The sequence below is a fragment of the Sitodiplosis mosellana genome, unplaced genomic scaffold (assembly GCF_009176505.1).
Source record: "Sitodiplosis mosellana isolate CC-2019 unplaced genomic scaffold, AAFC_SMos_1.0 Smas_scaffold_6197, whole genome shotgun sequence".
Classification (NCBI taxonomy): Eukaryota; Metazoa; Arthropoda; class Insecta; order Diptera; family Cecidomyiidae; genus Sitodiplosis; species Sitodiplosis mosellana.
In genome coordinates, this window is record NW_022601438.1 from 2,050,110 (window position 1) to 2,063,335 (window position 13,226).

Genomic DNA, 13,226 nt, shown 5'->3' on the forward strand with positions numbered 1-13,226 from the left:
TGCCATTGAAAATCCAAACACAAACTGCCGTTCAATAAACACAATTTTATTCATAATTGAATTTTAAACGCTATAGTCTAATAGTCGTAAGAACAATCTTACGAAATAAACATTTATTTTCTTTCGTACTTAGGAATTTGTTTATATCGACTTGTTTATTTAACCGAAGCTCTAGCTAAAGTTTTGTTCACTGAATCGAATATTTAATGGCATCAACAGAAAATGTAATTGTAGTAGTCCCGCTGAAAGTACATAGAGTATGATAACATTGATTTAATGTTTACAAATGACGATGATCATTATTCGATGTCAGAATCGGACGAATCGAATTCATTGCCGCTGAAACTGACATCAAGACCGTCCAGTGCCGCATTGAGCGATGAGTCAAGTTTGCGAAATTTATCCATGAGTTGAGAAAAGGTGCTTTTCTCTGGCGAAGATGGAATTGGAGCTGGAGTTGATTCGGCAATGGGCGATGCTTTAGGCGCTGGAATTGCAGCTTCAATTGGTTTGGCAGTGAACACCTGTGCAGCTATCACTGGAGCTGGCACAGTCTTTTTTGTTGCTGTATCCGAAATGATCCATTTTTGCAACCATGTTGGCGTATTTTGTGAGTTCGATGTAGAACTTTCGACTTTTCGAAAGATAGTTTTTATCGGCGGCTTTTCTGTTTTAGTCAGTGCTGGATTAAGATTTGTGCATGCTTCCAACCAAGCTGGAGTATTTATCTTTGGTCGCTTACAGCTGTTCACGTTTCGGCTAACATTTAAATCCGGCAAAGGTCTTCCTGGAAAGTGGTATATCTTTGGTGCAATTTGATATTGTGTTTGTGAAAGCGGTTGCATTTGATTTGGATAAACTGTTGGTGGAGGTGGTGGTGGCGGTTTCACTTTTTGTACAGCAATCAATCGTTCATTCTTCTTGATTTTCTTCACAAGCTCATTAAAATCTTCGATATACTGGCGGCCACGCATCCAAAACATTTCATTGTACTTTGCAACATCGTCCAATGTTTTACCCGGTATCATTTTGGCTACGTGCACCAAATCATTACGACCAAATCGGTATAGCGCTGTGCGAAATTGCTCATAATCATTTTCGGACCATTGACGAAAACCTTGCTCCATCAACTTATTCTTTCGCTCGGCATCATACGACATATCGAGATTTTCGCCGTCTTCGGTCAACTCATACAATACCTTTGGATAGAATTGGTGTAAATGTATTTGGATGAGATTGTTGCCGTTCACATCTTGCACTGGTGTTTGGTACACCTTTCGATTGCGCTTTGCAGCACGCTGAGGACGTCCGCCATTGGACGGTTCTTCGTCTTTCGATGATTCTTGAATAGCACGAAAGTCAATACCCTCAAATTGGTATACAGACACGCTTGATGCTTCCTCCATCGTCAGATTTCGTAGCCCATTCTCATTCAATTTCGCCAATTTTTCGTCTTCTTCGGCCGTTTTCAATTCACCGTCCTTCAGAATTTTCTCAATGTCAACATCGAAAACATCTGATTTTCCCGATGACATGATATACTTAGCGCCGAAGCGAATCATATCACGTTTCATCCCCTTTTGTTCGGCAGCCGTTTCTTTGTCCATTTGCCGACCTTGTTGAATGATCATTTGATCTAAGCGTTGTTTTATGCTGGCGCGTTGAACAATCCGTTCGTCAACCGTCATTTCCGTGATCAATCGAAAAACACGTACCTGTTTCGTTTGGCCAATGCGATGGACGCGGTCGATCACTTGGAAATCTGATTGCGGATTCCAATCCGAATCATAAATTATCACCGTATCGGCTGTGGTCAAATTGATGCCTGTTGGAATGAATGATAAAGTTTTGAATTGCTTTGATTTTAGTTCCAATTTCATTCAATCGATTTGATCGGCACTTACCCAGTCCACCAGCACGTGTCGATAGGATGAATACGAATTTTTCGCTATTTTCCGCATTAAACTCGTCAATGCTCTTAGCACGCTCATCATACGTGTTGTTGCCATCCAATCGGCAATATTTGTAACCACGCCACATCAGATAATCCTCAAACACGTTTAGCATTAGCAAAAATTGGCTAAACAGAACGACTCTAGATCCTTGTGCTTTTAGTTTTGCCAATAGCTTGTCCAAAACCATCATTTTTCCACAGCTATCGACCAAATGTTGATCAGTTGTATAAGGCGGACCAGGCTCTGTACCTTCGATGAGATACGGATGATTGGCTGCTTTTCGAAGCTCCATCAAAATACTGTTGATGACCTTTTGCGATGCTTGTCCAAGTGCGCTCACTGTTTGAATGTCCTTCATTAGCACCTTTTTGTACGTTTCTCGCTGTAGCGTGGTCAAACCAACGAACAATTTCAATTCAATTTTGGGCAGAAGTGTCTTTTCCACTTCGGATTTAATGCGTCGAAGCATAAATGGTCGGAGAATCGTGTGCAATCGTTTAACGATGTCATCGTTTCCTCGCAAACAGTTGTCTGAGTCGAACCAAGTATCAAAATCGTCTGAATTTACGAACACACTTGGCAACAAGTAGTTCAACAGTGACCATAGCTCGTGCAGATTATTCTGGAACGATAAAAAAAGCAAAAAATTCATATTTTGATTTGAAATCATGTGCCAATGACTGTCAAAGAAAAGCCTCTATTGAAATTGCCGTTGATTCGTGATTCTATGCTAAAATTTCTATGTTTGATTCATGTAAGTCTCTTTCGATTAATTCTGTTGAATTTTCAGTTACCTGAAGCGGAGTTCCGGTCAGTAAAAGCCGGTTGTCAGTGTTGAATGTTCGCAAAACTTTGCTCAGCTTGGCCTTTTCATTCTTGATGCGATGCGCTTCGTCCACCTGTTTTTTTTATATATGCACACAAAAGTTCAACAACGTTCGACTACAGTTTTGATACAAGCTACGAAATTCCGACTTACCACTACATATTTCCAATTAAAACGCTTGAGCGGGCCTTTTTCCAACAAACACATTTCGTACGATGTGATGCAAACGTCCCAGTTTTTCTGTTTCATACGCTGTATTGTCGCGGAACGAGCGGTTTTGTCACCAATTAGAATCAAACTTTTTAGTGAGGGACAAAATTTGTTGATTTCATTGAGCCAATTCTGCAGTGTGGAATTCGGTGCAACAATCAGATGCGGCTCATTCATTTTTCTGTATTGACACAAAAAATTATGACAAGTTTGATGAGTCATCCGATATTTGTTCATTCGTCATCAACAATGATTCTTTATTCATAAATAAGCATATTGAAAAAAGGCGACTTACTCATAATGTTTCAAATAGCCGAGCATCGAGATCGTTTGAAGCGTTTTACCTGCATGATATCGATAAGATTAACCATTTCTTTTTTGGTTAATAAATTCCAAATGTGTAATTACCTAACCCCATTTCATCGGCAAGAATTCCATTGATGCCATTTTCGTACAAAGTAATCAACCAGTTGAGCGCCCGAATTTGATAATCACGCATTTCGCCCATTATGTATGCCGGCGTCTGATCAAATTGGATTTTTACTTTGACACTCGACGTGTTCAGATCTTCCGATGTCGATCCATTTACATTCTTTCTGCGCAACTGTCTGGTTCTGTGTGATTTTGTTGTTGTTGTTGAAAAAATTTGTCGAACGAGTCGCAATAACAATGTTGTTTGTAATTTACTTACGCATTTGCCAGAGCTGTCGTTGACTTTCGTTTGGTGTTCTTCGATTTTGAACCGTTCGTCACGAAATGGGTGTACAGTTCGGCTTGCTTCAGCAGAAAATCGAGGCTCTCTTGTCGCTTTGAATCGAGTGCTTTCACCTTCGGTTCTTTTGATGGCTGTTCCGCTAGTTCAACCTTTTTTAGCGGGCCACAGAACAAAAAGTTTACTTGAATTGCACAAACATTTGCTCATTTTTCGTAATCATTTTTTTTTTGTTTTCAGTCTTTTTTTGTTCTGTGTTAAATCAATTAATCCCGTTAAAATTCTTACCGAATCGTTCGAATGAATCTGTGATACGTCGTCTTCTTTAATATTTTCCATAATTGTACGATAAAATCATACCACTGGTGTGCGATGTGTCAAAATGCTGTATATGCGAACAGTTTATTTATTTAGCGCGGTAACAAGCAGTCGACGAGTCGATTTGGAATGAGCGGTCCGTTATAGAAATACACTTGCATGACTGATTGTAGCGCCATCCCTAGTTTTACAGTGAAACTAAGCGTTGACACATTTTTATGTTTTAAAATTGGCCGATTGAAATTTTTTTCGGGCTAATAATGCATTTCATGAGAGCGATGCAATTTCTTGCGCGCGGAAAATAATGACACCATGATAAACGAATTGCTTGTGCTGTACGATACCACATGTACATTTTACACACAACATGTTGTCCCAATAATTTATTCCACCACTTCGTGGCTATTGATTAGAAATGAAGTGTTGCCAAAAATAAGCTGGACATGTATTACACATTTGATTTTATTCTATTCTTCTCGATTGTTGTTCTTTCAATTTTTTGCGATTGCATTTTTCCACCTGATTGAAATAAAACCGCTCCATAAATTGTGCCCAGACTTTTTCCTTATCAAAAAATTTCGCTGAATGAGCGATGGAATCGGTCATGATTTGGTCAATCTATTCCCTCGATCCAATCGGCGATCAATTCCTCGTCAATGCTGAAAATCCCATTTAAAAAAAACGAAATAATAACAAACGAAAATGATTTAAAGTTTTTTTTAGCTTTTTATTTGATTTTTATACATTTTCTCGATTTATTTTTTTTTTTTCAAACAGTTGGAACGTTAAAAAAGACCTTAAATTGTAATAACAAAAAATACATCTATAGCGCGCGCAAGAAAGAAAAAACTGATTAAAAAATAGTTCTCTTTTAAAATCCCATTCACTTAAATGAACATTGGGGGCATTTGTTCCGATGAATTTTATTGTTTGAACGACATACATGTGGTTGTTATGTATTCCGTTCAGATGTTCATTAAATTTGAGCGCTAGATATTTCAAAATTCACACAAAAAATATTTGTGATGATAAAAATGGACTTGTGAACTGTTTTCTCTCACACATTCATTCAGTCACGTATATCGGTTGCGTTTGCGTGTGTGTGTGTGTGTGTGTGTGTGTGAGTTTCATTCATATTCTGTTTGTTATCTTCTGTTTTCATCATTATTATTTATCTGTGTAAATCTATAAAAATAAAAAGTTGCGTACGATACAATAAAAATGTTGCTTTTGATTTGCATTTGTTTTCTTTTTTTTCTTCTTTTTAATTATATCCAGTTCGAGGATCCATTTTGGGATTGGGTGTGACACAAAAACTATTACCTAAAGCAAACTATTTGTTTTTTTTTTTTTGGTTACAGATTTTCATTCAAGTGAATATTTATTGTACGTACAAGACCAAGTGCCTTGCATATTTGTTGTTTATCCACACGAAGCGGAATTTGTTTTATTTAATTTCGTGTTGCATATTATTGTTGTTGCTGTTGTTGTTGTTGTTCCTTTGTTGTCGGACATTTCGGGTATAAAATTGAGTTTGAATTCTAAAATGAAACAAATCCTTTTCGTTGTATGGAATGGCTAAAATGTGTTTGCTACAGTTGTTCTGTAATTTCTGTTTTAAATATATTCACTTTAAATATTTTTTTTATTTTTCTTGCATTATTTTGTTTTGTTCTTGCTTTAAAAATTGATTGAGAAAAAAAAACCAATAAGCTGATAGTTTTTTGTGGTTGTTGTTTATGAAATGGTTTAGAAGTGTTCTTATTGATGCAAATTTGCAACCTTATAGTAATATTTTGTTGGTTTATGAATTGATTTCTTGACGGCTGCTGATTAGTTTCCTTCATACAGCGGAAAAATAGAGTTGTATTTTACGCACGATGGACTATTTAGTTGTTGGTGGACATGATTAAAGTATGATATCGCTCGATTAATTTCTTCGATGTTCACGCACACTGCAAAATAAAAATAAAAATGAAAGAGATTGAATTCGATTAGGATTTGGCATATGGAAACAAGACTATTCTTGATAACTTATTGGTAAATTGATAGATGCATAAATCTAACGAAAAAGAAAGGATATTATTTTGAAAAAAAAAAAGTTGGCATAGTGAATGCACACACGTTCCGTATCCATAGGGTGAGTTTGGTTAAAAATGCTGACAGCAGCAAACATTGTAGAAAGACAAGAGATTTTTTGTTAATTTTCAATAACCAAACAACAAAATCACTAGTCTTCCATACAAAGTATGCTAAGGGGTTTTTAGTTGATGTGATGTGCAAAATTGTCGGTGATTTTGACCGAAATGGTTCGTTAGTATTAGTCCTTTTGTTTGCCCATCCACCGAACAGTAGAATGATCATGAGTTTGAAGCGTTCCAGCACCAAAATAGTTTATTTTTATAACCATAGAAACATGTGACTTATTTTTTTATAAATAGCATAGGAAAGCAGGTGTGTTTGTGGCAATGGATGATTTGATGCTGATTTTACCTTTGCTGTAACAAGTATTGAGCCAACTGAATTTGTCTTGCTGTGCCTGAGATCGTAATGATACGATCGGTTGATCCTTGAGCTGGTTCATCGATGGTAATGAATGCATTCGATTCCATGCGAATTCTTCGTATGCGTGTACCAGCTTTGCCAATGATAGCACCAGCCAACTAAAATGATTGAAAACAAACCAAATTAATAAACCGTTCCATTTTAGATTGCACCTTTAGTTGTTTTTTTCTCTCTCTCTCTTGGTTACATTCCCAGCAACCATGCTTACATCTTTCGGAATGGTCACTTGTGTAGTTTCTCGTCCTTCATCATTTTGTCCATTGTTTCCAATGTTGTTCGGCATATTGTTGCCCATGTTACCGCCACCAAGACTGCTGTTTAATCCAAACACTGGTCCATTATTGCCCATATTGTTATCAAATGCATTGTTGTTGTTGCCCATATTTGGATTGTTTCCGATGCCATTGAATCCGTTCATCAAACTGCTAGGACTGCCTGTGTTTGGATTGTTAAAATTGTTGAAGCCGCCCATGCCGCCATTGTTTCCGAACTGATTGAAATTTGGTCCATCAAAGCTACTGTTACCCATTGATGGGCTCGATGCCCATGGATTTATGAAATTGTTACGTTCACGGTCTCTGCTAAGTTAAAACGAAAACAAAAGCAATTTCGAATTAGTCAAATAGAATAATTTTGGTGTAATCCAGCTTCTATTCTAGAAAACTGACAATATCTCACCTCATGTTATTGTTGCCGACGCCGCCACCACCATTGCCATTACCACCGCCTCGTCCACCTCCATCATTTCTTCGATTGAAGTTGCGGTTGTTATTGTCACGACGTTCAAAGCTTCTATCTCGTTGGTTGCGACCTATGAATATTGGGAGAACCAGATGAATATTAGTTTGCCTCGTTTTTATTCTCAACTCTGAATGATGCATTCTTACCTTGGCTGCCGCCGCCGCCACCACCACCACCGCTACCTCCGCGATTATTATTGTTGTTATTGTTATTGCCACGATTTCCAGCGTTATCGCCACCAAAACCGCCATATTTATCAGCCAAGTAATCATCGTAGTTCATTGGATCGTAGTTCTGTATCGTACCTTTGATTGGCACTTCTTTTATCAACACCAGTATGTCGCTGATTGCATCGATGCATTCCTTTGCCTTGCCAATGCACTGCACAACACGGTCCGAACTCTGTGGGCACATGCTTGAAAATACTTTCAAAATGCGACATCCCACTTTCTGTAATGAGAACGAAACAAAAATTGTATTTAGTGAAAATCCGAATATTCATTGCAGAATTTAATTGGTTAATGTTAAATTTCCTGAAAATGATATGTATTTGCTACATGGTAGTTTCTACGCCTTTTACTCAAAATAATTCATCGTCTTGAGAACATTAACTGAACAATATCCATTACAACTGGAAAATGTGATAATTTGCATTCAAGCTCAAATAGATACAAAAAGGTACATATATCAATCTAATTGCATTCAAAGAATAGAATTGCGGGAAACAATGTTGAATTTAAATGGCGTCTGCTTCTCTTGTTCATATTCTCAGAATTTCGTGTTTGAAATATAAATATGTATCATCATTTTACAAAGTAGCAATTAAATTGTGAGTGGTTTGCGTTCCCTTGACTAGGAAACTCGGCTATACCATAAAAACACGAAATACAACGAAAGGTATTTCCGTTGATAAAGTATGATATGAAAAAAATAAAATTACAACTTTGTGCTGAGTATTTTGCCTATTGTGCATCCAGCAATGAAAATTTGATGGCGACATTTCTGTGTGCCAAGTTGCAGCATTGCGGAAAAGGGAGAGCGCACGTGATAAAAGTATGATGAATTTGAATTCGTCTAGATATGTTTTTAGTTTCGTCACCACGTCAAAAAATACCAAGAGACGAATGAATGGCTGGTAGTTTTTGTACACGGTGATTATTTCATAAATTTTTGCCAAGTTCGAGAATGAGAGTGAGAAACTCTGAGCTTGAAAAGGAGAGGAAAGAATAATTTCATGAAGAAGTGTCGATTGCCATATGCTTACTAACAAACACACACACACACACATACATACACTCAGACTAACACTGATGTAAATTGTCGTCGTCGCTGCTTTTAGTAATAAGCCTCAAACAATTTTATTGGATTTTCCAGATTGTTCATCATCATCTGCCTGCCTGCTTGTTTGTCATGCTTGATGTACATCTGTTTATTGGTATGAAACCCGGCTATCTTTTTGTTCGCATCAGCACTTTAGCTCATTCAGAACTGTTCTATTTAGACAGCTGATATTGCTGTAGCATAGCTACACAAAAGGTGCAATGCATGCATGCATGTCTGTGTGTATATATAATGGATGCCATTTACTTTTGTTCTTGTGCCCGCTTTTTTCCTCTCTCTTTTTCACTCAGTCTCTCTTTATCAGCCTCTTTTTTTCAACTCTGTCGTCATCGACGGCTATCCTGTTGTTTTAATTCAATTTATATTCACTGTCTGATGCTCCTTATACGTTTATTCGTTTTGCATCCTCTGTCTCTGTGTCTTTCTGTTCTCTGTGCCTTTTTCAATGTGTTGATTTTTTGTGTGTGTTCGCATTTTCCTTTTGGTATCCTCAATTATTTTTCGTGTCGCTTTTCACTTGTTCATTAAGTAAAGGAATTTTTGCTGTTGGTTCAACCATTAGTCTTACCTTTGGAACTATACAGAGATAGAGAGAGAGAGAGAGAGAGAGAGAGAGAAACAGGGAGAGAGAAAGAGGATCGAAATTGTGTCAATGTACAGACGATGCAGCCTCAATACCAAAAACAACGACCGTCATTGCGCGGTGTCGTTAGCGTGCCTCTTTGGCTCGAAAATAAATTATTTCTTTGCCGGTTTGTGTTTTTTGTGCCAAACAATATGGATTTAGTCGAAAAAGGTAGCGGGTTCATTCATGCTCTGTATACAGGCGATAATAAATCAAGCGAAAAGTCTCTTTTCAATTTCGTTAGTCGGACGGTGGCTTTGCTAATTACAATTATTTTGGTTGATTCATCATTAACTCTTTGCAAAACCCTTTTCATCTGTTCGGAAAGAGTTTAACATTAACTTGAGTTTTCACTTAGCCCATGATCCTGCACTAACATACACACACACACACACACACACATGAAACAAAAGTTTATTCAAATATTTATATATATTAAATGAAAGCATAATTTAAAAAGCCATAGCTCTTTTTGTACACTGAACAATTTTTGTGGAACAAAAAAAATCAGAGGAGCAAATTAAATCGAACAATTTCTTTTTCGCTTGTTTGTTTGCATACAAAAACAAGCGCTGAAAAGAGTAAACGAAACAGAAGAGAAAAAAATAGAGAAGTGATTTTCAATTCCGGTTTCCTTACGGCTTTTTTTGCCTTCGTTTCTTTCTTTCTTTTTTCTTATTCTCAATGTAATATACATAACCGAATTGAGTGCGGTGGCAAAAAGGAAGTCGACGAACGAACGAGCGAACAAAAAATCCGAGCGAAGAGAAACGAATTGGGTTGAAAGAAAAATAAAGCAACACACTCATTTTGCTTCGACGAATATTATTGTGGTTTCTCTCCCGTATTCTTTCGCTCTCTCGCTTCTGACATTAAAAGGACGCCTAACAGAGAGAAGAACGTGCAAGAAGTAGAGATTGAACTAGTGGTGAATGTGTGTTTGTGTCACGTCATATACATGTATTAGGAGAAGAAAAGAAGGAAAAAAACGAAAAGAAAAGTGTGCGATTGCAGCAATATCGAGCATCAAACAAAAGTGTTTGGTGGAATGGTAACACGGCTAAATTTTGGACATAATTGACACACGGCACTTTTTTTTCCTCGTTGTGTGTGTATTTACATTCAATTCAAAATCCACAAATACATAGCAAAAAATGCCAGTAGATTATTCTTTTTCTCTTAACCTTATGGAACAATTCATCTTGTTTTTTTTTTTCAACCTCCTGTGCTCGTGCTTTTTCTCTCTATCTTTCGACCCGAAGGCATAGCACAAAATAGCAGCACCATGGTGCATACTAGAGCAAAACGATGGAATGAACGAAGGAGAAGTAGTAGCAGAGAAAAAAGAAGAACGAAAATGAAAAGCGTAAAATTAAGGCGAGAAGAAAAATGCAAAATGGCATCCGAAAAAAAAATTATTATTACAGCTTAGCACAGGCTCGACTGCATTCGAACAAGTAGACCGGATGAGAGAAGCAGAAGAATCAAATCGAACGGACTATAGAGTAACGCGAGATGCTAACATCCAACAGCACACAGACTGTTATAAGAAAATGTCGAATATATATTCGAAGATTGACATACTTCCCATCATCATCATCATTCCTTCGTTATTTTTTCTCTCCCATTCTTTCCTTGCTCGTTTGCGGAAGTGTTTGCTGTAGTTTTTTTATGCTATAACTACACTGGTCGTCATCAATGCAGCGCGAACGCGATCCCATGGTTCTCTTTTGGCAACAACATGTTAAAATAAATACTCCAATATTAATGTGCAACTACTCAGTACGATTTCAGTTCATTTTGCTTCATTTTTTTCGTTGTTCTCTTTCTGTGTTCTTCTCTTCATTTTTAGCTTGTATTTCTTGTGTATGTGTATGTGTGTGTCGAATGTTTTCTTGTTCACAATACACAGCAAATAGAAAATGCGCTAACAACGAAAAACATTTCAGAATGAACGAAAAATAAAAAGAGATACCGACCATATTCCATGCCCGAGAGAGAGAGAGAGAAAGACCAAAAGGATGGTTATAAAATGCCTCGTTATCTATTCATAGTTTCTTTGTGTTTTGTGTTTGTGTATGTGTGTGTGTTCCACAAATTGATCTCTCGCTTAAGATATCCACCACCCAAAATAGCAAAAAAAAAATCCCTTCGAATCGATAAGAATGTGTTATGTGATACGGATATTTTTAATGTGCTGAATTGGGCTCGAATCGACAATGGACATGCCAACGCTTCGGATGGAACTGAACTGCATTTTCATCGTATGTTATTGATAGTAGTCAATTTTTCGTGTTCAACATTTTCCACGACGATATGGTTATTTTTTTTTCTAGTATGATTGAACAACGCTGATTATATGTGCGCACTTGCACACACATCTCTTTTCCGATATCGAGAAGATGGAAACATATCGAAAGTGTAAATGTTCCATTAGGCAAGATGTAGCATTTTCGCAATGTGAAAAATATCTTAGGTGGTGATAAAGAGAGAGAGAGAGAGAGAGAGAGAGAGAGAGAGAGAGAGAGAGAATTTCAGGCAATTGCAATAGTGGTGCTGCTTTTTTATGTTATGCTATCAATAGACAGGAAGAAGACAATAAAGAACATAACAGCGGATAGAAGAGAATAAGAGAATTGAAAGAGAGAGAGAGAGAGAGTGTGTGTGTGTGAGAGAGGGAGAGAAAAACTGTCATTGAATCAGCAACAATGGGTTCAATGCAAGTGATATATGCACACATTTGCAAAAGGATGAATTGAAGGTAATGTCACAAAGAGCCCTCTTTTAATGCTCAAACAACGTTCATCACTCTTCCTCTCAATCTGTGTGCGTTTCTTGCTTGTAGCATGCCAATATATGAGCTTCAGTGTATCGAATAATTTTCGTACACTCACACTGAATCCACTCACCAGAAATACAGAACATAGAGAAAAAAAAATCCAGAGAAAAATTCATTGTTTCAGAATTCGCATATATACAAACACACACAGACTAAAATCGAAAACATTTACAGTGACTGTGAACTGAATAACGTGAACCTAATTCAATTCTATTTCGTCGCACATACAAAAATTACTTTGGTGAGAATCCTTATTTTTTATGGTTTTTATTTGCATGTTTTCAGAGGCTGGAGAAGCATTTCGGGCGGAATAATCAACTGCTGAGTCAGCGGTATTTATAGAATAGAGACAACTATAGAGAAAAAAAACAAGACCGCAGAGCTTCACTTCGCTCCGCTCTGCGTTCTTGAGTTTTTAGTTACTTAATCAATTTTGTTGTTTCACAACAAACTATTTTTTGGCGCAATACATGAAATGTATTTCATCAAAGTAACTTTGAATATTTATTTGCAAAATGAATTACAAGATCTTGATTTTATTTCTTTTTTGAAATATACTGCCTTTGGTTTAAATTAAATAAATAATATGAGCATAGAATCGAAAGTCACTTTAATTCTGTTCAAGAAAAACCCAGAAAATACTGTACGAAAAAAGCTTGAAATAATATAATTAGAAAAAAAAAAACATTTGATAATAAAAGTTTGATTGGCGCTTTGAAATATTATGCACTTATTTGTCGTTACTGCCACTGTTTTAAATTAAATAAAAAATATGAGAATAAAATTCAAATTCACCATAATTTTGTTTCATCACTCAAAAAGTATTAAGAAGAAAAAAAAAAGCAGATTAGTAGCTCTACATTTCATGTAGTGCTAACAAACAAACCCCAAATGCACTTGAAGAAGGAGCAAAAAAAATTATTATGTAGGCAGTTGTTGTCTTATACATTCCACCATAGAGTGAATCATGTGCTCAGTACAGAAAAGCAAATATCCCATCGCAGTACACGCTCACTAGCAATATGAAGAGAAAAAATAAAATGAATGGAGAGAGAGAGAGAGAGAGAGAGAGAGAGAGAGAGAGAGAGAGAGAG

At 36.8% G+C, this 13,226-nt stretch overlaps 2 protein-coding genes across 14 annotated transcripts in view; both read right to left on the minus strand.

Moving 5' to 3' along the window:
• Positions 1-25: 25 nt before the first annotated feature.
• Positions 26-4,210, minus strand: LOC129577607 (chromatin-remodeling complex ATPase chain Iswi-like). The gene is made up of 8 exons (XM_055464984.1): positions 3,992-4,210; positions 3,683-3,855; positions 3,400-3,605; positions 3,287-3,335; positions 2,935-3,172; positions 2,750-2,854; positions 1,905-2,577; positions 26-1,825 (listed from the first exon to the last, which is right to left on the minus strand). The coding sequence occupies exons 1-8, from the start codon at positions 4,040-4,042 to the stop codon at positions 300-302; spliced, it is 3,021 nt and encodes a 1,006-aa protein (XP_055320959.1). The 5' UTR covers positions 4,043-4,210; the 3' UTR covers positions 26-299.
• Positions 4,211-4,727: 517 nt separating this feature from the next.
• The window catches only part of LOC129577616 (heterogeneous nuclear ribonucleoprotein K homolog), a 62,692-nt gene continuing 54,193 nt past the window's right edge, over positions 4,728-13,226 (minus strand). For 7 of the 13 annotated variants that reach the window (XM_055465005.1, XM_055464999.1, XM_055465000.1 and 4 more), the window contains 5 exons: positions 7,474-7,777; positions 7,265-7,397; positions 6,795-7,167; positions 6,515-6,684; positions 4,728-5,976 (listed from right to left, as the gene is read on the minus strand). In XM_055465005.1, coding sequence (XP_055320980.1) covers positions 5,952-5,976; positions 6,515-6,684; positions 6,795-7,167; positions 7,265-7,397; positions 7,474-7,777 — 1,005 coding nt within the window. In that variant the 3' untranslated portion in view covers positions 4,728-5,951. The remainder of the gene's footprint in view (positions 5,977-6,514; positions 6,685-6,794; positions 7,168-7,264; positions 7,398-7,473; positions 7,778-13,226) is intronic. The other 6 variants (XM_055465006.1, XM_055465011.1, XM_055465008.1 and 3 more) reach the window with 1 other exon arrangement.